A 24,566-nucleotide genomic window follows, 5' to 3' on the forward strand; every position below is an offset into this window, starting at 1 on the left:
CATTTAAATCGCGGCTTCATTTGACTTTGCCAAAACAACAAATCTACATGGCTCCGTCGACGGAGCCATGTAGTTTAGACGTACCCTTAATGGGACAACAACGTTCAGCAGATTATGAGTTTTCAAATGATACCTCATAAGGCATATTTTGTACAAACCATGTCATAGCCATATAAAAAGTGGTGAACATAGGATACAGGGTGTCACACTAATAAAGAAGGCAAATTCGTATATGAGTAGGCATTTTGACTTAGACACCTACAGACTTCAACAGCTGTTCCTTGTCCTGAGTAGGATTAGTGGGAAAGAACTGAGAGACACTAAGTGGTTTGACATTGGTTTCAGCAGCATAGAGTTTTGTTCTTAGAAATTCTTGTTATAGTGAATGGTTCTATACTTACACCTCTTCAAGAAACTGTGAAGCACAGCTAGCCATTGACTCAAGAGCCTTTCTCTGCCCATTAAAATGTGAACACATTTGTCATTTTTAATGCAGTATTATTTCTGTAGTTATAAAAATCTGCTAGCTACAAGAACATATTACTGCACTTTACCCTGAATTGAAGCAAAAGTGTTCCAAGAGAGACATTCTCTCAAACAACAACTGTTACTTCTTTCTTGTTTTTTTTTTTTTTTTGATGGCTTATGCAAACTTTGGCATAGTACAGAATGGCTCTCCCAAATGGCCTTTACTGACTTCACGCTGAATTCAAATAATCTATTGTCTTGGTTTTTCTGCATCCAAATGAAGATGAGTGCTCATCTAATCTTGAGTCATGGTTCTTTAGTGCCTCTAGAAAACCACAGTTTGTCATTCATCCAAAAAAGCTTACACCTGTCTATTAGCTACTTCAAAATCATCAGTAACTGGCATTGTGTCAGGTAGCAAACATTGAGATAGCTCAAAGCCAAGACAGCTGCAGTCTCTGCTTTTTTCACTTATCATACTGGATGCAGTCTGCTGCAAATACAACTAAGTTTTGACAAGGAATCTATCCATAAGTTTTCACTACTTTAAACAAGTGGACAAATATTCTACAGTACCTTCAAGTTGGTGCACTTGCTAATACAGCACATAGGAAAATATCCATGAAAAGCTTAACATCAGTTTTTGCTTTGGCACAGACAGCTAGCAGAGAATTTTCTCCTCCAACTGATAGATTCATTACTATGGACACTGATCTTATAATCAATTTAGAAACTTGGAGTTATGAGTGTGATGCCAATTAATTTATCCCACAGCATGCTGCCAATCAAAGAAGAGGTAATAAGTTTGCATGGGGAAAGCCTGAAGAAACTGCCTTAGCTGTTAATGTTGGAGAGAAGGCCCTCCTGATGGGCATTGTTACACAGCAAAGATAAAAGAGGGAGGCCATATCTACACTACAAGGTTCCACGAGGAGTAATGGTAGTTCGGAATAGGAATCCTAATCCGAACTACCTAGTTCGTGCCGTGTGTAGACGCGGGCACGGAGTCCGAACTAGCGGACATTTAAAAATGGCGGCGCCCGGCAATATGCAAATGAAGCCTGGGAAATTCAAATCCCGGGCTTCATTTGTAACTCCGGTTGCCTACATTAACCACCCTCGTTCGAACTAGGGTGGTAGTGTAGACATACCCTTATAGACTAACCGAAGTGTTGGAGCATAAGCTTTCGTGGGCAAAGACCCACTTTGTCAGATGCAAGTGGGTCTTTGCCCACGAAAGCTTATGCTCCAACACTTCGGTTAGTCTATAAGGTGCCACAGGACTCCTCGAAACTTTAGTGTCTGTATCCTCACACACCTGTGAGGTGGAGAAGTGCTATTGTCCCCATTCTGCAGATGGCAAACTGAGGCATAGAAAGACTAAGGCTGTGTCCAGACTCCATGCCTCCTTCGACGGAGGCATGTAGATTAGCCACATCGGAAGAGGGAAATGAAGCCGCGATTAAAATAATCGCGGCTTCATTTAAATTTAAATGGCTGCCCCGATCTGCCGATCAGCTGTTTGTCGGCAGATCGGGAGAGTCTGGACGCGATGCCCCGACAAAGAAGCCTTTCTTCATCGACACAGGTAAGCCTCGTGAAACCAGGTTTACCTGTGTCGATGAAGAAAGGCTTCTTTGTCGGGGCATCGCGTCCAGACTCTCCCGATCTGCCGACAAACAGCTGATCGGCAGATCGGGGCAGCCATTTAAATTTAAATGAAGCCGCGATTATTTTAATCGCGGCTTCATTTCCCTCTTCCGATGTGGCTAATCTACATGCCTCCGTCGAAGGAGGCATGGAGTCTGGACACAGCCTAAGTGTCTTGTTTAAGGTCACAGAAAGTCTGTGCTGGATCAATGAATGGAACCCAGGCTTTGAACCCTAATTGCATTAGGGATGTGAACGACTAGTCGACTATCCGATAAGCAAATGCTTATTGAATAGTCAACACACTAGTCAAATAGTTGCTTTCCCCCTCCCCCTTGTTTCCTCTATCAGAAAGAGGCATATGGTAGGGGGAAGGAGGGGCACGGGGGGGAGGGAAAGTGCTTCAAAGCTGACATTGAGCTCCATGCAGTGCTGCCACTTTGAAACACTGCGTGGAGCCTGATGCCCTCAAATTCCCCAGCTGAGCCCGGGCTCCATGTGGCACTGCCGCTTTGAAACGCTGTGGGGAACACAGGGCCAGAGAGGGAATGCTTGAGTCCCCTGCTGGCCCCATGCTCCCTGCAGCGCCTTTCAAGTGTAGCAACAGCCCTGGGGCTGTTGCCACACTTCAAAGGCAGAGGTGCCCTTATCAACTAATCAAATAGTCAAAGCAAATTGCATCAACTATTCGATTAGCCAATTAATCTAAATTTAACATCCCTACACTGCATGACTAAACAATCCTTCCTCTTTAACCTTTGTAGAATTTGAAGGAAAAATCTAATAATATATTGCTAATAATAATTAATATATGAATATAAAAACTCTGCTTCTAAAAGGGTTTTGATTTGACACTATTGTGTCTGTTGTTGCAGAATTAGCATTCAGAGTTTTATTTTCTCCCCGTCCATTTTTATTATAGCCAAGAGAAAGCAGCTTCATGAGTACAGGCAGTCCCCGGGTTACGTGGAGCCGACTTACGTCGGATCCGTACTTATGAACGGGGCTTTTCTTGCCCCGGAGGACGCGGGCCTCGCGTCCTCCAGGGCGAGAAAAGCTGCTCCGCGTCTCCTTGGTCCCGCCGCACGGGTCCTCCGCGGCTTTGCTCCACGTCTCCCTGGTCTGCTGGGGGAGGGGACGCAGCTAGTGTGCCCCCCCAGCAGACCAGGCTTTTCTCAGGACGCCTGTGGTAGAGCAGTTGGGGCACTGCCGGTTGGTCCCGCAGCGCGCTCTCGGCGCTACTGGACCAACCTGGCAGCATCCCAGCTGCTCTGCCCCAGGCTTCCTGATTCAGCTGCTGCTGGTCAGTTTCAGCAGCGGCTGAATCAGGCGCCTGGGGCAGAGCAGCTGGGGTGCTGCTGGGTTGGTCCAGTAGTGCCGAGGAGCGGCGCTACTGGAGCAACCCAGCAGCACCCCAGCTGCTCTGCCCCAGGCGTCCCCAAGTCAGCCGCTGCTGAAACTGACCAGCGGCTGACTACAGGAAGCCCGAGGCAGAGTTGCTCTGCCCTGGGCTTCCTGGAATCAGCCACTGATCAGTTACAGCAGCGGCTGACTTGGGGACACCTGGGGTAGAGCAGCTGGGGTGCTGCTGGTTGGTCCCTGCAGCGCCGAGGTGCGGCGCTGCCGGGACCTACCCGCAGCGCCCCAGCTGCTCTGTCCCAGGCATCCAGATTCAGCTGCTTTTGAAACTGATCAGCGGCTGATTCCAGGAAGCCCGGGGCGAGTAACTCTGCCTCGGGCTTCCTGTAGTCAGCCGCTGGTCAGTTTCAGCAGTGGCTGAATCTGGACGCCAGTTCCAACTTACATACAGATTCAACTTAAGAACAAACCTACAGTCCCTATCTTGTACGTAACCTGGGGACTGCCTGTAAACTGTTAATGTTGGCAGACACCCCAATATTGAAATCTTATATGTAACATTCATTTGGAAGATGTAGGTTTTCAAAATGTTGCAATGTTGTTGCACTATTTTGTTTAAAACTGTCCTTTAAAAGGGTCCTAAATATCTTTAAAATGGCTCTGTATAGGGGTTTGGCAACAATGTGTTTTGAAGTTGTTTTGCTGATGTGTAAATGAAAGTGCGTACTTTGCTTAGTCCCAGACATTTCATAGGATGAGTAGAACTTCGGAATGCATACTTTTTTGTGCATCAAGAAATTGTAGTAGTGTAATTAGGACATTTAAAAAAAAACAGATCTTAATGTTGGGAATAATGGGACTGAGCTGAACAGATTTTTGGCATTAGTTGCAGCCCAGTCATTGTTCAGCCTCTGGACTTGGATGAGCAATCAAGACTCCTTTGGAGGCAACCTTACATGAACGCTTAAAACCTTACTTGAACGCTTATTTCCAAATAAGGCCACCCTAACATATGGTCTTCTTAATGACAGCACAAACAAGTCACCTACTCATCTTAAACTGTTTTAGGACGAAGATATGAACAAACAATATACATCTACAGATTCAATGGTATTGATAAATCAGAAGAGGAAAAAACAGCTCAACAATTGTGCAAACTGCAGTGAACAGCTAAAATGTATAGAATAAAACTAATCCGCTGTATGCTGATAAATCTGGATATTACAGAAGATTATAAAGCATAGCTTGTGGGAGTGCCTGGCAATGAAGCAGTGTTTCAAAAAACTCAAGATACCTAAGCCCATCTTAATGATCTTCAGTTTCCCTAATATACCTTTGAACAGCTGCCTTTGGTGTTACTGGACATAATGAAAGCAGGCAGAACAGTTCTGCACTAGGGAATATTTTCAAATATTCTCCATGACAATGTTTCTCAAAGTGGTCCATGAAACCACTCTGAGAAACCTGCTAACTGGCCGCGCCAGTGTGTTTACTTACCAGTGCCGCAGCCAGGGAAAGTAAACTTACTGACGCGGCCAGTCAGCAGGTTTTACAAAGTGGTTTCGCGGACCACTTTGAGAAACACTGCTCTAGGAGCTACCACTGGTTCAGACGAATTGGTAGAAGTGCCTATGGAATCCCTAGTGTAGGCAAGGCTTCAGCCCTCTATTTTTATCAATGTGTCAATTAAAAACTGTTTGTTGCCACCAAGACTTTTCTACACAATAATATCCCACCAATACCAACACTGGTGCAGCTGAATCAGTGGAAGCAGTATCTTTTGGTAAGATTATTGGGTGACGACCTGGTGTCCAGTCATGTTTATATATAGAAACCTCTCACTGATCTCAGTGCTCCAGTAAGGACTGACACATCATCAGGCTCATGAACATGCAATGAGAAGAGTTGAACATTATTTATTTTTTACTACAATTGACTGAAAAATTCTTTCTGAAGTGAATTTCTGACGAAGTGAATTTCTGATGAAAAGTAGAAGAATTTTTTTTCTATTTCTCACCAGCTTTATGCAATCCTGAGGCCCCCTCAAACTAGTCAAAATCTGCTTTTATTCAAAATTTTAATAAAATTTCATATACAAATTCAAATCTGGAAAATTTATATCAGCCCTACCTGAGATCAGAAAGCTACAATACACTATCCCTAATTATTAATCAGCTTTTAAAGACAAATGAACTGATTGCTCACAGATCAGATTCTTCTGGGAATATATTGAGAATTAAATCTGTCTTTTGACAAATTTACTGTATATTATAGTCATATTAAATATTGCTGCTTCAATATTAGATAAGTGTCTGGTTATTAAAGCACTCTTGTCCTGTAACCGTGTGCAAGAAAATGGATTTCTGTTTGCTGAATAACTTTGCCACTACAGTGGGCTTTAATCGCTGCAAGAAAATTGCCCTCAAAGTAGACCCAATTCCACTAATCCAAGTTCTGTTTTGGTATGTAAGTCTTCCGGATGGAGAAATGTTATTTTGAAATCTGCATATGGTAAGAAGAGACAACTACAGGTACTAGAGTTGTTAGCAGCAGTCCTAAATCCTGCCAGTCTCAGGGTTGACTGTGTTGGCCATGCATACATTTTCAGATCCCTAGAGAAAGTGTGTGGAGCTTTATTTCAGCCAAAATAAAGGGAGTGACAAAGGGTGGACTGATTTAAATCAAGGCAATTTAAAATCACTGATTTAAATCACGTTTTCCGCTGACACTTCTTCACATATTTCTTCAAACAATGGTGCAAATCTAATCAGTAAAACATATTAATTTACAACTCATGACAGCACTTTACAACATCTAAGAGAATAGATAAAGGCTATGTCCACACTGGCGGGTTCTTGCACAAGTATGGCCATTCTTGCGCAAGAACCTGCAGAGTGCCCACACTGCCCGCCCGATCTTGCGCAAGAAAATTTACAGTACAGCGTAGTAAGAGAGGGCATCTTGCGCAAAAGCTACGCTCTGTCCTAACAGGTGTAAGATCTCTTGCGCAGGCGCTCAAGAGGGCAGTGTGGACACGCGGCAAAGGCTTCTTGCGCAAGAACTGGCCTCCGGGGGAAAAAAACACAGGTGGCCTCTCTGACACACTGTATGCGCAATCAACACTCGCTGGTTCCCCCTAGTTGGCCTCCTCTTAAAGGCACAGGCACCCAGTGGAGTCATGTACCATGTGCATCCTGGGTAGCAGCCAGGGGGAGCGATGGCAGCCGCCCAGCCACCACGTCGTCCTGCAGGCCCCACCCAGGAGCCACCCCAGAGCACCCAGAAGGCTCCCAGGGGCACCGAGCGGCAGGCTCCATGCTGGGGCACCGCCGAGGTCAAGGCCCTCCTGGACCTCTGGGGCTAGGAGGAGGCTCTCCGGAACCCCAAGTCCAGGAGGCGGAATGTGGACATCTTTGCCTGGAAGGCCCAGGCGCTAGCTGCAGAGGGACACCCAGCAGGTCCAGGCCAAGGTGGAACAGACCCAGGCCAAGTTGAAAGACCTGTGGCTCGGAGGCTGGCAAGGGATCTTCTGGTGAGTGTTGCAGCTGCCACGTGCAAGTGTGCAGGGGGCAGGGGGGCCATGGGGTGAGGAAGAGGGAGCGGCACATGGCACAGCCTGGCCGCATGCTGCGCAGCAGCACGCTGCACGTGCAACCTTCTGTGGCCAGACTGACTGGCACACGGACGCAGCAGCCAGCCCCAGCACTCCTGGGACCCCAGGGGTCACGCACACCCACTGCACGATGCCCTCCCTCTACAAGCCCCCTCTACGCACAGGCAGGCCACATCCTCCCCCCCACACTATATACAGCACAGGAGCATGGGTATAGTCCTGGGCCAGCTCACACTCCTGGGGATAGCAGGACATGGTGGTGTGGAGACCTGCTGTACTCACCTTGCAGAGGGGGGCTGGGCTTCACCCACTGTGTCCCCAGGGAGAACGAACCACCTCTTTGCTTTCTCCACAGCTGCACCAGCTGCGAGTACAGGGTGCACTACCCCGCCCACGACATCCTCCCGCACCCGGAACTAGGAGGGATAACAGTGGCAGCACCTGGGGTTACTGAAAAAGGCAGGTCCACAGCCAGGAGCACTAGGGGCAGAAAAAGCTCCAGCTGTGGTGGGAGAGCTTGCAGCAGCTGCATGATTAAGGCCGTGCCATCTGCGACCACCTGCAGACCATGGCGCAGAGATTGCTGCCTGCTGCCGCTCCAGCTATCGCTCCTCCACCCACTCCTGCTCCCTCCACCCCCTCCTCCATACCCGCTCCCCCCCAGAGATGCTGAGGCCCCCGCACCCGCAGTGCAAGGAGACAGATAGGCCGGCAAGACCCCCAACTCTGAGCTTCTCCTCCCCTTGCCTCCCCCTTCCAGCTCCCTCCTACCAGTTTTCCCCCCCCCCCCCCCATCCCAGTTATGGTCAATAAATAGAGGGGTTTTTGGCAACACATGTTTTTATTTGACATCAGGAACGGGGGTTAGGGAGTGGAAAGTGGAAGGATGTGAGGGTGGAATAAGACACAAGGCCCCAGTGGGGCACGCCAGGGAGACTTCACTCCTCCTCTGTCTAGAAGCTCTCCCACAGGGCCTCCCGGATACTGGCAGCCTCGCAATGGGCCTCACGGCTGGCAGCCATGCAGGGCTGCACGTACAGGCCAGCCAAGTGGTCAGCCTCTACCATCCAGCCTGGCAGAAAAGCCTCCTCCTCCCGCTCACACAAATTGTGCAGCAGACAGCACGCCACCACCACGTGCGGTATATTCCTCTCGGAGAGGTCGAGGCGGATGAGGAGGCATCGAAATTGGGCCTTCAGCCGGCCGAAGGCCCCCTCCACCACAATGCGGGCCCTGCTGAGCCTGGCATTAAAGGCCTGCCGGGAGGGGTTGAGGTGTCCCATGAAGGGCTTCATGAGCCAGGGTTGTAGTGGGTAGGCCGCATTCCCCACCAGGCACTCAGGCATGTCCACGTCCCCAACCCTGATGTGGCGGTCGGGGAAGAAGGTCCTGGCATGCAGCCTCTGGCACACGGAGGAGTTGCGGTACACCCGCACATCATGTGCTTTGCCAGACCAGCCCACATTGATGTCCAGGAAGCGGCCCTGGTGGTCAGACATGGCCTGCAGGGTGACCAAGAAGTATCCCTTCCGGTTAATGTAGAGGGAGGCCTTGTGTTCTGGGGCATGGATGAGGATGTGTGTCCCATCGATTGCCCCCCCGCAGTCGGGGAAGCCCAGGGCGCCAAACCCCTTGATGACCGCATCCAAATCGGTGAGGTGGATGATTCTGTGGAGCAGCGCTCTATTGATGGCCTTGACCACCTGCAGAGGGACACACAAAACCAAGAGTCACTGGGGTGCCAGGGTGGCTGAGAATGTTCCTTCCCCACCACTGCCCCGGGTCCCCTCCCCACCCGTAATCCTGGTTACCACAGGCAGTCCGAAGTGCGTCTGGGACAGAACAAACCCTCTCGTGGAGGGGACTTGCACCTCCTCCCCCCCTTTTCCCTGGAGCAGCCCATCTACTCCTTGCCCATGCCCTCCCCTGGAACAATGGCCAGAGACTGCCATACCTGTATGAGCACCACTCTGACAGTGGATCGCCCCATGCTGAACTGGTTGCTGACGGATCGGTAGCTATCTGGCATGGAAAGCTTCCATAGGGCAATGGTCACACAGTTGTGGAGGGGAATGGCGGGCCTCATGTGCATGTCCCATCACCGCAGAGCAGGGGCGAGCTCGAGGAAGGTGTCCTTCTTCATCCTGAAGTTCTGGGTCCACTGTTGGTCTCCCCAGCGCTCCAGGACGATGTGGTCCCACCAGTCGCTGCTGGTGTCCAGGCGCCAGATGCGGTGGGACACGCTGGCGTCCAGGCGCTGTTCCTCCACAGCTCCCACGAGGGTCCGGAAGAGGACTTGGGGGTTGGGCTGCTGCAGATGGTGCCAGGCAGTCTCCAGCACTTGCTGCCAGGCTTGCAGCAAAAGATACCAAAGAAGCACCAGAGTGTCTAGGGGCAATTCTGGCTCCATGGTGCCAAGTGCTGTGGTGTCCCAAGTGAAGGTAACCAAGCAGGCAGAGAGAAAAATGCTTTGCTGTCCCTCAGCGAGGTAGGTAAGCAAGCAGGGAAAGCTGAGAACTGGCTGTCCAGGGGAGTCCCTTTAAGCATAAGCCTCAGACAGCAGCCATACAAAGCAACTACTGACCTGATGCCCTGCCAGATCCGGTTTCAGCTGGCCTTAAATGCGATTCAGCATTTTTTTTCCGTTAAAAGCATTTGCGGAAAAGAGCGTCTAGATTGGCATGGACGCTTTTCCACAAACGCACTTTTTGGGGAAAAGCGTCCGTGCCAATCTAGATGCGGTTTTTGCGCAAGAAAGCCCCGATCGCCATTTTCGCCATCGGGGCTTTTTTGCGCAAAACAGTTTTTAGCTGTCTACACCGGCCCTCTTGTGCAAAAACATTTCTGGAAAAGGGCTTTTGCCCAGACGGGAACGTCAAACCATTTGCGCAAGAAGCACTGATTTCGGACAGTAGAACGTCAGTGCTTTTGCGCAAAATCAAGCGGCCAGTGTAGATAGCTGGCAAGTTTTTGCACTAGTAGCCACTTTTGTGGAAAAACTTGCCAGTCTAGATGCAGCCCCTATGTGTGTGGTGAATAATGTCTTCCCTTTTTCTTTCTAGTTCACTCCACTGTTCCTTTCTATGCTGCCTCCATCCTTTCCTATATAGCGTCTCTGTCTTTAGACAACGTTTTAACTAACTCTGCTGTACTTGGTCCAGGCCCACCACCAGATAATTACAGAACAAAAACAATCCTATCCAGCCTGTGTCTGTCTTTGCACGTTAGTCTGTTGAGGAAAAGAAATTGAAGGCTCAGAACTTTCAAGAAGCAAGATGTTTGTTAGGCTGGAGAGACTTAGGGTACGTCTAGACTACATGCCTGTGTCGCCAGAGGCATGTAGACTAGGCTACCAGACATAGGAAAATGAAGCGGCGATTTAAATAATTGCCGCTTCATTTAAATTTACATGGCTGCTGCGCTGAGCCAACAAACAGCTGATCAGCTGTTTGTTGGCTCAGCGCAATAGTCTGGACGCGCGGGTGTCGACATCAAAGGTATTTGTCGACCACCCAGGTATGCCTCCTGGGATGAGGTTTACCTGGGTGGTCAACAAATACCTTTGATGTCGACACCCGCGTGTCCAGACTATCGTACTGAGCCGACAAACAGCTGATCAGCTGTTTGTCGGCTTAGCGCGGCAGCCATGTAAATTTAAATGAAATGGCAATTATTTAAATCGCCGCTTCATTTTCCTATGTCTGGTAGCCTAATCTACATGCCTCTGGCGAGAGGCATGTAGTCTAGACATACCCTTAGAGCCATTCATTCATTTTTATGAGACTGTAAGTGTATGTGTAACAAGTTTGTGATCAGATGTAATTGTAACTATATTTAAATAAGAAAATTAGTATTGTATAATTATTTTAAAATTTTAAAAATAATATTTAAATTAAAAAATTGGAGCTTTTTAAATAATTGATTTATATTCATCCTGGAGCTACCGAAGCAGCCTTTCAGGAAATTTCCCATAAGCTGGAGATGTCCTAAGAACAGTCTGGTGCTGCAGTCAATTTTCACTATAACTATGTATCTATTGAAGGTTTTCCCTTTCCCAACTATGACTCTGATGAACAATTTTCCTTTTATATGCTGTTTAATCTCTCTCAACCAGGACTCCCTGGTCCAGCAACATCTGTGATCTGGCAGGACCACGGCAGTGGTTTGCCCCACCGTAGATGAGAGCCCCAGCAGCGGGACCGTGGGCAGCATAGCTCCTTGCATGTGAGGAGCCTGCAGAGAGGTCAGGCCATGAGTGGAGCTGGGTTGGGGGGGGGGGCAGTGGCAGGAATGACCTCCCTTGGTTCAGCAAAATCCCTCCTTCTGAGGTGCCAAGAGTGCAGGACCAGGGAGGTCCACCCTATAGTGTGTTACTGATTAAAATTCTGCATTGTTTTTCTTATGAAAAACTGAAATAACCTTATTACTAAGAATTCCTTTATTATACTGTGATGTTTTCAACATACTCACTTTTATTCCTGATAGCTCTGGTCCAGTGTATCTGAACCTCTTTGAATAGAAAACTATGTTTTCTATGCTCTTTGCTTCGCAAAAGGAGTTTCTAGAGAACTTCTGCTAATCCCCTGTGGATTGAAGTAAATCTTTCCTGCCCAGTTGTTAAACTATTACTGTTAGTTGTTTAAAAGTTATTCAAAACTGTTCTTGTTTCCACTGCATTGTTTGAGTGCATTTATACTATGCAAATGTAATGGAAACATATGTTAACTGTATAAATAGTATCTGGGATTGATTTATGATCATTGCTTCTCTACATAAATAACTATATACATCCTCTTTATGAAAGAGGGCTCCACATAGAGGGTCATCTAATAATCTCAGATTTTACACATACCAATAGAAAATTTTATCCCTGAAACTCAAATGTAAGTGGATAAACACTGCCACAATGATAATATTGTGTACGTTTCCTCAAGGCTAAAAGTTGTTTTAATGATCCCTCAGTAATGATAACAGTACTATGATCACAGCAGATTGTTTTCCCTTCTTATATGCACAGATTCTAAGGTTAGAAGAGACCATTATGATGATCTAGCCTGAAGCCCTATATAATAAAGGCCATAAAACACGCCCCAAATAATTCCTAGAGCAAATCTTTTTAGGAAAAAAAATACAAAATCTTGATTTAAACATTGTCAGTGATGGAGAATCCACCATGACCCCTTATTAATTGTTCCAATTACTTGCTGTTAAACATTTCCAGTCTGAATTTGCCCACCTTCAACTTCCAGTCATTGGGTTAGAGTAATTTGATTTCTTTGCTGGATTGAAGAACCCACTATTACTTCCCCATGTAGGTTATCAACTATAATCAAGTCATCCTGTAACTTTCTTTTTACTAATCTAAATAGTTCGAGTTCCTTGAGTCTATCACTATCACAAATCTTTTTGCTATCCTCCATCCTGTTAAGTAGGGTTAACAGCCTTTGTTCTGAGATCTATGCATTTATATTCATGTGTCTTAAAACACATAGGCTATGTCTATACTCGCGGCTTCTTGCGTGAGAAATATGCAAATGAGGCTAAGCGTGGAATATCACAGAGCCTCATTTGCATACCTAATGAGCCACCGTTTTTGCAGAAGAGGCTCTTGCACCAGAAGGAGCGGTCTACACTGCCCTTTCTTGCGCAACAAAAAACTCTCTTGCGCAATGCTGTTCTTCCTGAAAAGTAATTGGCATAACGGCATTGCACAAGAGGGTTTTTGTTGCGCAAGAAGGGGCAGTCTAGACAGCTTCTTCTGGCACAAGAGCCTCTTCTGCAAAATGGCAGTTCATTAGGTATGCAAATGAGGCTCTGCGATATTCCACGCTTAGCCTCATTTGCATATTTATCACGCAAGAAGCCGCGAGTGTAGACATAGCCATATGGTTTGCTTGCACTCAGTTTACGAATGAATCCAAATTGCTCTGAATGATGACCTCTCCTCTTCACTACTTATCGTTCCCCCAGTTTGTGTGTCATCTGATTGTGTAATGATTTGATGTTTTTTCCCAAGTCATTGATAAAAATATTGAATAGTGTAGGGCCCAGAACAGATCACTGAAGATCCCCCGGAGACAAACCTGCTCAGTGATTATTCCCCATTTACAATTACATTGTAAATCCTATCTAATAGTCAAGTATTAATTCATTTAATCTGTGCCATGTTCATTTTTCTAGTTTTTAATCAAGATTTCATTTAATGCCAAGTTAAATGCCTTCCCAAAGTTTAAGTATATTAAAGCAACCAAACTTTTTCATCTCATTAAAAAGAGATAAAGTTAGTTTGACAGGATTTATTTTTCATAAATCTGTGCCAATTTGCATTAATTGCATTATCCTCTTTAATTCTATATTAATCAAGTCCCATTTCAGCCACTCCATTATCTTGCCCAGCATGAATATCAGCCTAGGTCATCCCGTTTACCCTCTCTAAAAATGGCAAAACAAATGGTTGCCCCTTCCTTTGTTTTTATATCTTTAAATTTAGGGTAAGGATTGTGTCTTCCTCTAAGTTTGAAGCCCATTTAAAACATAATGTGTGTTACCACAATCTAGCTAACATAATAAAAATAAAGCAGACTACAGATCACAGGGAAAAGATAAAACAAATTTTATTTTTAAGTCAAACAAGAGTTACAAACTTAGCATGTAGATGAAACACAAAGCACTATAAAATACATTATTAAAATGCAAGTAAAACCACATTGCACACAAAAATAATTTTATTAACCACAAACAGGCCTATTTCAACAAGAACACTCACCAATAGCCTCTTATTGACTTGGATCATCCTGGCGATGTTCCATCGCTGTTTAGACTCTAAAGAACGTCCAATATCTACTCCTTTATTTGTGTAGGAAATCTCCAGAAGATTCAAACGTAGGTCAACTTTTACTAAGCTATTCAGCTGTTCAAGATTAGTCTCAGAGTTAGAGCACCTAGGCAACATTACAGGCTGCTTCCAGCCCTGAATTATGGTGGAGTGATATCTTTCTCCAACAGTTACCCCAAAGCTATACATATTCCCAACTTCATTAATCTTACATTCCAACACACTTCTTAACAATGCCCTCAGCAGTGTTAACACAAAATAACTTCCCAAATGCATGCAACAGCCAGGCATGCAAATCTATTGATATAAAAGCACAAGGTCCCTGTTTAAGTTTTGTATTAAAATGCAAATTTAACGAAGATGGAGTACACTGCTTTTGATATCAGTTGGAGATAGACATAAAAGCTGTCACTGCACCATAACTGTCTTACTGTTTATTCTTTGGATTGTTATCAAGAGTGATGGAGGCAGCATGAAGATGGAAATGAATGCACAAGTTTTCCACTTAACTCGTTTCCCTGCTTTTAAAATTTTGGGAGGTATGTCCTGCTATGACACTACTGCCCCTAACAGTAGTTTTGGAACTTGTAGATAAATGATGTGATGGGGTATACAAACTCCACACAAATAAAAAAAAGGGTTAATGGACTGCTGAGGAGCCCAATCAACTATGTCTCATAGCACCTGCAGCAGATGTCAGACTTTGATTGAGAAGCTAAAGAGGGAGAGTTGCTGGCTGGCTGGGAGAGCAAACCCTCAGCCCTCACTTTGGGAGTGAAGACTGGCTGTAATACTTTGGACTAATTTTGGTTGTTAGTGTGATGAATGGTATGTTTGTGACAAACTCTGATGAAGTGGATTAGTGGGTTTTGCTCATGATACTATATATATTCTCTAAGGTATAGATGCAGCTACAACACAATTTCATGAAACTCCGTGTAAGGCATCTGAAGGCATTGGCTGAGATGAATAAAATAGAAATGGGCATCATCAGAGGGAACACTGCTCCTGCTCATAGTCCCAACTTCATCTTGTGCCACACTACCTTCAGCATGAACCCTCCAAATCTAGTAACATCAGAGACAGATGAAAAGTTTGATTTTTGCCTTCCTAGGGGTTGTTTATCAAAACAGCAAACAACAGAACTGTTTTTCTTCTGGAGCTGCTAAGCCTGTGTCTGCATCTCTACCTCATAGATCATGGTGACCCACTGGTGGCCACACCATACATACACATAAACATTGCACTGTGTCGTAAGGGCAGTCGTCAACAAATTTTTGGTCTACATTCAAGGGGTGTTGGACTCTACACTCCTGGCCTTACCACAACATGGGAGCCCAGACAGTTAGGCACGGTACTACTCACCAGTAGTGCCAACCTCACAAAATTAAAAATCGTATCAGACACTAAAAAATTTTGGCCTCCCAAAACCATGAGATTTTAAAAAAGATATTTTGGTGTGTCGAGTTTTGAAACCCTCCTGCCTATCCCCCACTGTGCATGTATGGGTGTGAGTTAATGTTCTTTAGGCTCTCAAATGTACTAGGTAAAGTGATTTTTGGTCCCTCCCGCAAGAGCTCTCCCTCCATCCTCACAGTCTGTCTTGTCCCTCCTCCCCCACGCTTCAGACCCCACATCAATTCAGCCTGTTTCCCACAACCCATCTATTCAACAATGTCAGCCACCCATCCCTTGCTCCCGTCTCTTGAGTTCAGCCTCTCCTTGCACCTCCTGGGGTTCTTCACTCCTATCTCCCAAGCCTGGGTTGTACTTCTAAGGGCTGTTCACCCTCCTCTGCCCCTTCCCAGGCTAGGTGCAGTAGAGAAGCTGTTTCATAACTCATGGGAAGGGAGCAGAGGGGAAGAAGCATCATCTTTTGCAATCTTTCTGCTCCCTCTTCTCTGGTTAGAATGGCTTGGGGTTGCAGAGGGGAAGCAGAGTGCTTTGCCTGTAGCATCTCTGAATGGCCAATCAGCTCCAGGAGGCAGGCAGGAAGGTGAGGCAAAAAGCCAAGCAGAGGGGTTTTTACCTAGGCAAGGCTCAAACTTGCTAGAGCAGGGGTGGGCAATAATTTTCACAAGGGGACCACTTAATGAATTTTGGTGGGTAGTCGCTGACTGGCTCCATCTCCTTGAAGAGGCAGGGCCTGCAGAAGAAGGGGCCGGGCTGAGGACTAGCCTCCTTCCAGAGTTGCCTGGGGTTGGAGGCTTTGAATTAAAAACAATGGACTTGTGTCTTCTGGCGTCTTCCAGCACTGCCGGTACTGTGTTGCCTGGCAGCTGCCTGGGGTTGCTGCAGTTATTTAAAGGGCCTGTGGCTCCTCCCCATGCTAGGGTAGCATAGTGCCCATGAACCATTTAAATAGGATCTGGTTTCCTGAGCCACCGCCTGGAAATTTGGTGGCACGGGCAGCAAGCTACAAACAGAAAGCAGCCCGATGCAGTCTGCGGGCTCAAAGTGCTAGGCCGGCCAGATCCAGCCCCCGGGCCGCATCTTGCCCAGCGCTGTTTTAGAGACTAAGCTGGAACTTCTGGCAGCTTTCCTAGAGGGGGCTTCATCCCAGCCAAATCTGATCCCCCACAGAAACACCTGGGAGCGCGGGCAACCCTCCTTTTTTTGACTGGGCCTTGGTGCTGCCAAAATCCAGCTCTGGAAATGTTGTCTTGAGTTCTGGTGATGACGAGGCAACTTCATCTTGAAAACCACAAACATCTAGCGGCATCCATGCCAAGGCGTGACCCGCCTGCTACGGGGTGAGCCATCAGCCCGCCCTCTGCTCACTCGCCGAGAGCGTCCAAGCACACTGAGCGGCCCAGCCTCTTTCCGCGTCGCTGCCTCCTCCTTTTTGCCCCGCCGAGGCAAGCACCCGCCAGTCCGGCCCTGGCCAGACCTGGCGCGAGCGGCCGCTGCCCCTGTCCCGTGAGCCGCCCCGCGGGCTGGGAGCACGAGCCCAGGTGTGCGGCTGGTTGTGACGTAGCGCGGGGAAGGGGCAGTTAGTGCGCGGGGCCGGCCGTGCTGGGCGAGGGACAAATGGCAGCTGCCCCTCCCCCCCAGCGATTGGCATCCGTTGGAGCGGGCGAGCAACTGGGCCCAGCGCGAGGCTCGAAAGCGCCACCGCCAGGCCCCACATCAGCGCCGGCCAACTCAGGGGCCCGGCACTACAATCCCCACAATCCTCCGGGGCCAGCTGGGGCAATGACGTCAGTCCCCCGCCCTTCCACCTTGCTTTGGCCAGCGCGGCTGAAGAATTGGCGGCGCGTTCTGCGCCTGCGCCGCCCAGCGGAGCGGCGGGAGCATCGAGCGCGGCGGGTGGCGGCGCAGAGCGGCCGGTGGGCGGAGCCGCGCGGCTCCACGGAGGCCCCCGCAAGCTGTCGCTAACATGGCGGCTCGGAGGCCTCGCTCCGCCTCGGGTGAGTGAGTCCCCCGCGGGCGCGGTAGCCGCTGTCCGACCTGCGGGGGGCCGCCCCTCCCCTCGCTCTGCCCCCGCCGGGCGGGGCTGGGGAGGAAGCGGCCGGCTTGCGGGGGGGAGGGGTCAGCGCTTCTGGGGGCTGCCCAGGCGCGGGGGCTCCGTGTGCGGCGTGTCCGGGCGCGGCTGCTCGATCGTCAGATCCCGGGGGCCACCGAAAGGGCCCAGCAGCCCTCGCTTGCGCCGGAAAGGAAGTAGAGGAATGAGACAGGCTGGGCCTTGGTCAGAGCCTGTTCCAACCCAGGGATGTAAGAATTAAAAAACAACAACAGCGAATGGGTCCTGTAGCGCATTAGAGTCTGTGTCTGTGTGTGTCTGTGTGTGTGTGTGTGTCTGTGTGTGTGTGTGTGTGTGTGTGTCTGTGTGTGTGTGTGTGTGTGTAGCATCATGAGCTTTCGGGGGCCAAACCCCACTTCTTTGCATCTTTCTATCTCTCTTTGTTAGTTTCTAAGGCGCTACAGGACCTCTCGTGTACCCTTCTGAGTCTTTTTGAATGTATAAGGTACTTCACAGAGCCAGGGTGATGGTGAAGAAGTTTCCATAGTTGCCTTCCACATGAAGATTGTTGACTCTAAACAAAAAAAGAGATCCGAGTGGTGGTGCAACGCTGGCATAGTTCTCTCCCACATAGACACGCTACTGATATAAAAGTGCTGTAGGTTGGTATAGGGTGGTTCCTTGTAGGGATGTTAAATTTAGATGAATTGGCTCATTGAATAGTTGAGGCAACAACCCCCTAGCCAGATGCCTACCCCCAGAGAGTGGGGGGATAAGGGCACCTCCATCTTTGAAATGTAGCAACAGCTCTTTCCTCTAGCCGCAGGGGAGCCTGCGCCAAGGCCATGGCCGACCTCCCCATCATGAGAGGGAAAGGGCGAGTGGCTCCGACCCCTTCCCCTGCAAGTGGGGAAGGCTGTTTGGCTTGCAGTTCTGGCTTCTCCACTATGCCTCAGCCTCCTTTGCCCTCCGCAGAAATGGTGTTGGGGGGAAGCAGTTTTTGTCCACTTCCCCCAGCTCTGGCTCCTGTCTCCCCCCCCCCCCCTCCGCCCCCCCGCGCTGACTCTGATAGAGACAGCAAGGTGGGGGAAGGGGGGGCAAAGCACTTAGTCGAGTCACTAAAAGCTTACCAGATAGTCTTCTAATTGCTTACATCCCTATCCCAGCTCCGCGTGTGAGGAGGAAAGGCTGTGCAGCTCCTGGCCTTCTGGGAGGGGCAAGGCCGCCTGGATCCAGCTGCCTGGGGGAGTTCTAGGCAGGGTGGGTGAAGGCAGGGGAAGGGGCTGTGGGGACACCAGAGTGTGGTGATTATGTCACTGTCGTCCTACAGGAGAACATTTTTTTATATAGAGAAAAAAAGTTTTCCTGTGGGATGACGGAATGATGTCATCAACATCCACGTGCTGCTGCCATCTGCCTCCGGTCTCATCTGCTTGCTGTGGCCAGCCTCGGTGCCCTCCCCTTCGGGCCTGGGCAGCTCCAGCTCCCACTTCACACCTCTGGGGGCTGCGCTGTCGGGGAGGAACTGCTGGGGCAGGGTCTCCTTTGCCATCTGAGCCTGACCTTGTGCACGCTCCCCTGTGTTGCCCCACATTCCCTCTGCTATCCAAGCCCCCACCCACCCGCCTTCCAGAACACCCCGAATCCCCTCTGCCATCAGATCCTGACTCCATCCCCCCGCCCCCTCCCATCCCACTCCTGTCCCCTCCTCCCTGGCCAGACACTTACCCCCAGCCTGCTCCTGCTCCCTCCCTCCTGGCCAGACACACTGCCCCCAGTCCTCTCCTGCTTACTACCCCCTGGCCAGATGCCTACCCCAAGGGAGAGGGGGTTAGCAATCTTAGCGAGCAGGGGGCACAGCCCTGTAGTTTGGGCTAACAATAATCACGGCCCTAACCATCATAATACTCGTACAAAAACTGTGGGTGGCCAAGGCCTGCTAAATATAATCCCTGTTTGATGTTTCTATCCCCAACATAATAAATAAAGTGGATGGTTTGCAGTTGTAGTTACCACTGATAACAGGAAAGTTCAGTGCCAGCTTGTTAGGGCTGATGTTTCTGTTATTTGAGTCACTTGTCCTCCATCTTAAGTAGTCAAGACTATTAAATGTTGTTTACAAGTGATAGTAATATGGTAACACCCTAGCCTTATCTGTGCGTCTTCCTAATTTACCAGTCTGTTGACCCATATTTACCTCAAAATTTAAAAAAAGATGGCTGAGACTTTTATAGTAACTTAGTGATTCTGTTAGTCGTTTTAGTTTTCGAAAAGCATAAATTTACTATGCAATTGAGAAGTTGAACCAATGCTTTTATAACTTGCTTTGAACAACTTACTAAAAGGAGAGTCACTAATGGTAATCTTGAATTTTTTTTTAAAGAGCATGAGAGCGATGATGATTCTTATGAAGTATTGGATTTAACAGAATATGCAAGGCGTCACCATTGGTGGAATCGTGTGTTTGGCCGAAATTCTGGACCAATTGTAGAAAAGTATTCTGTAGCCACTCAGATTGTAATGGGCGGAGTGACTGGCTGGTGAGAGAGGATCTCTTTTAATTATCATGCCATGCACGTCACTGTTCTTAAATTTTTGATTGTTCTGTATCATTCAAAATGATAAGCTGTTTGAGGTTGCCTGGTTTTCTAATTAACTGTAAGTCCAAGAGATAAGGAAAAAACTGGCACTAGATCACACTTCAAATTCCCTGTCTGGAATGCACCTATTATAAAAGAGATTCTTTGCCAATTATTGTAAAAGAGTTTTGAAGATGTGACACTTCTTTAAAAAAAACAAATGGAAAACTACTGTATATAATGATTGTGTTGCTATGGAGTAGCATATTTTATTATGTATAATATAGACATGACTACCTGATTGATTTGTTGTGAATAAGATTTGCATGTAAAACTGTTAGAATTGTGGGGCACAGCAGAGGTTAAGTGAAAGTGCTTTTGTATTTAAAAGCAAAAGCCACTTAAATTGAACTTCTCTACAATTTTACTTACAGGTAGTGAAATGTTCTGTTTTTGTTTTTTTTTTTAAAAAAAACTTCAATCATAAGTATAAAGTATTAAGTACTTACATAGAAATATTAGTATTATAAGAGCACACTTTTTTACATTTATGAAAACAGATACTTTTGGATTTAAACAATGGTATTATGTTTAAAATGCAAATACATGAGAACCTGAAAGTAAAGCTGGCTAAATGACAATAGAATCTCTATGGACTAGGCTGAGTGAAGTCTTTAAAAAAAAAAAAAAAAGCATAAATGGTGAAAAGACTTATTTTTAAGATTGTGTAAATAATATGGGGTGTTTCATAATAGAGTTGGGGGAAATTGGTAGTTTTAATATGATTTTTAACCTATGTTTCCCTATAGATGTTATAAATAATAGATAAATGCATAAAAGCCTTTGGTGTTTTTAGGTATAATGGGAGTCTAGTGCCAAAATCATGACAAGTGTCAAATTGAGGTGCATAGAAATTGAAGTATTTATCTAAAAAACTGGTGCCATTTGTGGAGCAGCGGTGAAACCTGTTTTTAAGAGCCCTACAAAAATGCTCAAGTCCCAGCATGCAGAGGCCAAGGTGCTGGACTTATCTCCGTGTCTGCCACCATAAAGGTTAAATAGTACAGAAGCTTTTCTTTACCCGAAAATAGACTAGAATTTTCTTTACACACATTTTTTATACTGGTTTAACTATTTTGTTTGGGGATATGTTGGGGTTTTTTGATTAAATAATTCAATCTGCATAGTTCTTGCTGTGGATACAGTTATATTGGTACAAAAGTCCCTTAAGCCAGTATAGCTTATCCTCCTTCCCTACCAGATTAGATGTACCTAAAAAGGCACCTTTATATTGATATAACTGTTTGAACTCTTCGACTGTACCAGTTTGTGGTGCAATTTAATTTGTGTGTACACAAGGCTTGAAGCCCCCAACTCAGTTCACAGAGGACATCAAATAACCATTAGTTGACAATATCCCACTGATCTAGTCTTGTGCTTAATCTAAGTCAGTAGTTCCCAACTTTCCTTATACCATGGACTGGCAAACCCATTCACAAACTTTTGGTGGACTGATAACATTTTATTTGCACAGTCATTATGCAAATAGTGAATATGCAAACATACAAATAAAATTCTCCCTGTCTGCCAACTCACTCACCCACTGACCCTGTCTTGTCACTACACATCCCTTTAGCTCCAGCCCCAGAACCCCCTGACCCCGTCTAGCCAACCCTGGTACTCTGTGTCTCTGTATTATTAAACATGCCTAACTCATTGTTTGATATCCCCTATATCCGACTAACCCCATTACCTCACAAGTCTGTCACCCCAATGCCCATTGTCTTTCACTTCCCAACACCCCCTACTGCCACCTTTCTTTTGTCAACCACATGTCTTGCCTGGGGCCTGTCCTACAGCCGCTGTCACTGCCAACCTTGGCATGCTGTGTCCCAGCAAACCCTGACTGAAATTGACTCCCTCCTATTTCCCCGGATCTTGTCCCAGTGCTTCCTGATCCTGCCTTGCTACCCTCTGGAGCCCCTTGCTCCACAAACTCTATGACTGCTAATTGTGCCAAACCCTGATCCTGCCCCACTGCCCCTGCAGCTACCTATTCCACAAGCTCTGAGGCCCCTGGACTCTGCTCAGACACCCTCAGATCTGCTGCCACATAAGACAGAAGTACAAGCTGCAGCACACTTGGCTCCATAACCAGTGACCCATTGTAATACACCTCTAACCCCGCTGTCCCTCAGCCCCAGCCACTTCTCCCCCCCGCCCTTAACCCTAGCCCAGCCCCTTGCTCCCTAGTACCTAACACCCTTTGACCTCCCCCACCCTACACCCTGTGCCTTTTGATCTTTTAACCTGATCTCTACAGCCCATGCCAAAACCCTCTTGCCCCCCCACCCTACACCCTGTGCCTTTTGATCTTTTAACCTGATCTCTACAGCCCATGCCAAAACCCTCTTGCCATGTGACCCCCACCACACCTCACTCAACACTCCTTAGACCTCACTCTATCCCCCACACTCTCCAGAGTGATGCTACCCCATCTAGGGAACATGGCTGTTATTGCCACGTGGGTAGGGGAGTGGCTGTTGGCGGCATGCACTCTTCCTCCTTTGTGCCCCTTCCCTCTCCAAGCATGTCTCATGTCCCCATGGTTAGAGGTGGGGAGGACCAAGGAGTTCCAGCCAGGCCGCCAACTTACCTGGGTGGGAGGGAGGAGGAGGAAGGGAGACACTGCCTGCTCTACCTCCTGCCGCCTCCTCAGCCCCAGCACTACTGCCGGGCAAAATCAGCTACCACGGCTGCTGGAGCTAAAGCCAGCTGTGGTGCAGTGAGTTGCCATGAAAAGCCACCTTCAGCTCTGGCGGCCGCTGTGACCCGGCAGCCAGCAGTCTGCTGCCTGACACCAGTACGTAGACTGGCAGTTGGGAACAGCTGATCTATGTGACCAAAACATCTTAATATTATATAAGTCTGTAATGTTTTATACCTTGCAGGCTGCGGAGTAAGAAATTAGAAAGTGAAACTCATTTTAGTAATCTGAAATCATAGTTGGATTTAATATGAGAATTCTGAAAAGTGACATTGTGGGCCAGACAATCTTAACTTTATTGGAATGTTGTTTTTTGGGTCTTCTAAGGTGTGCAGGATTTTTGTTCCAGAAAGTTGGAAAACTTGCAGCAACTGCAGTAGGTGGTGGATTTCTTCTACTTCAGGTATACAGAATTTCATATTTTAATATTTAGGCAATGTTTTATAATTGAATTATATGGAAAATACTCAGTTCCTGGTTATACTGGGGTTGGGAAAGGAAGGAGAGTTCTATACCTATGTCCTTTATTAAGTAAGCCTTACCAGATAAGCCTTACCAAATACTAGAAAAATACTGTTGGTGTATTTTTACTTATCTTTTAAAAACTGTATGTAAAATTAATGGTCAGAAATGTTATAATGAACAGGAATAATCTAATGTTTTTAAATAAAAATGGTTTCAAGTGATTTGAAAGAATGAAAACCTTAATGCAAAAATTAAAATACTATTTTTGAATTAACATTGCCAGACTTACCCCTATCAGGCTGCCTTATTGTAATTGCCCACCCTTCCTTGTTAAATATCATGTTTTCTCATACAGGTATTCCAGTTAGTTTATGTATGTTCCAAAAATGGTATGGATTTTCAGCAGGTCTGAGAAATGTTTCAATTTGCTCCATTTTATTGCCAGTGGGGACAACACTGAAATGAGTTAATAATGATTCTGGTAGTTTTCTCAAAAAGTGTCCTTCTCTACTGTTGGTCTTTTGAAATATCTAAGACAGACCGTTGCTATTAGTTGTGCCTGGTACTGTGGAATATGTACCCTAAGGCTGTTGCATCAGAAACTGTGTAGTATAAACCAGACATGGAGATGGTGCACAAATCAATGTGGACACACTGAATTGCTTGCCTTAAACCTGTACACCTCTGGATCAGTTGAGAATGATTCAATTTTTCATGTAGGCATAGCCTGTGGAGTTAAAAGTACTCATTGCCCTTCAAACTCTGTTTAAACTAAGAAGAGCACGGGATTGGGTTTCAGAACTGGATTTCCTACTTAGCAATACAACATTCTATTACTTGGCTAGCCTTATCAATTTGTGTCACAAATTTTGAATTAAAGAAAGAACAGTGAGTAAATCACTAAAGAGTCTATATACAAATGGGGAAAACAAGTTTTCTTGAATCGGTTTATGTACATCTTGAGGGAGATTGCGTTGGCCTTTCCTATGGAAAATATCTGATAAAACTTACGGGTGGGAATTGGGTGGGGTAGAACTATTCAGATGTACGTTTAGGTTTAGTTGTCTTTACCTTTAATTCAGATCAGACTCTTCTAGAAGTAAATGTTTTAGTCATTTAAATCTAGGTACTTTGCATATTAAAAATTAGTCATAAATTGTGTGGTAGTCTAATTACATTTCTATAGGCTTTCAGTTTTTTCATTTAAAAATCACCTGTAAGTATACAAAGTACATTCACTTTTAATTCAGGAATATTTCCTGAATGCATTCATTGAACAGGTTGAAAGGTTTTCAGCCTGTGACTAGCAATTACCTTTAAGGTTTGTTTTGAAGTTGCAAGTTTTGTAATGCAAAATGTTGAGAAAT

The 24,566-nt window shown here is 46.7% G+C and overlaps 1 protein-coding gene across 6 annotated transcripts in view; it reads left to right on the forward strand.

Annotated features, from left to right (window-relative positions):
- Positions 1–16,497: 16,497 nt before the first annotated feature.
- Positions 16,498–24,566, forward strand: part of FUNDC1 (FUN14 domain containing 1) — a 42,071-nt gene continuing 34,002 nt past the window's right edge. For 5 of the 6 annotated variants that reach the window (XR_012898271.1, XR_012898273.1, XR_012898270.1 and 2 more), the window contains exons 1-3: positions 16,498–17,335; positions 19,772–19,928; positions 23,062–23,137. Coding sequence is in view for 2 of the 6 variants with exons in the window: in XM_075912798.1 (XP_075768913.1) it covers positions 17,305–17,335; positions 19,772–19,928; positions 23,062–23,137 (264 nt within the window). In the remaining 4 variants the exon portion in view is untranslated. The remainder of the gene's footprint in view (positions 17,336–19,771; positions 19,929–23,061; positions 23,138–24,566) is intronic. The other variant, XM_075912788.1, reaches the window with a different exon arrangement.

The sequence above is a fragment of the Pelodiscus sinensis genome, chromosome 1, assembly GCF_049634645.1.
Source record: "Pelodiscus sinensis isolate JC-2024 chromosome 1, ASM4963464v1, whole genome shotgun sequence".
Classification (NCBI taxonomy): domain Eukaryota; kingdom Metazoa; phylum Chordata; order Testudines; family Trionychidae; genus Pelodiscus; species Pelodiscus sinensis.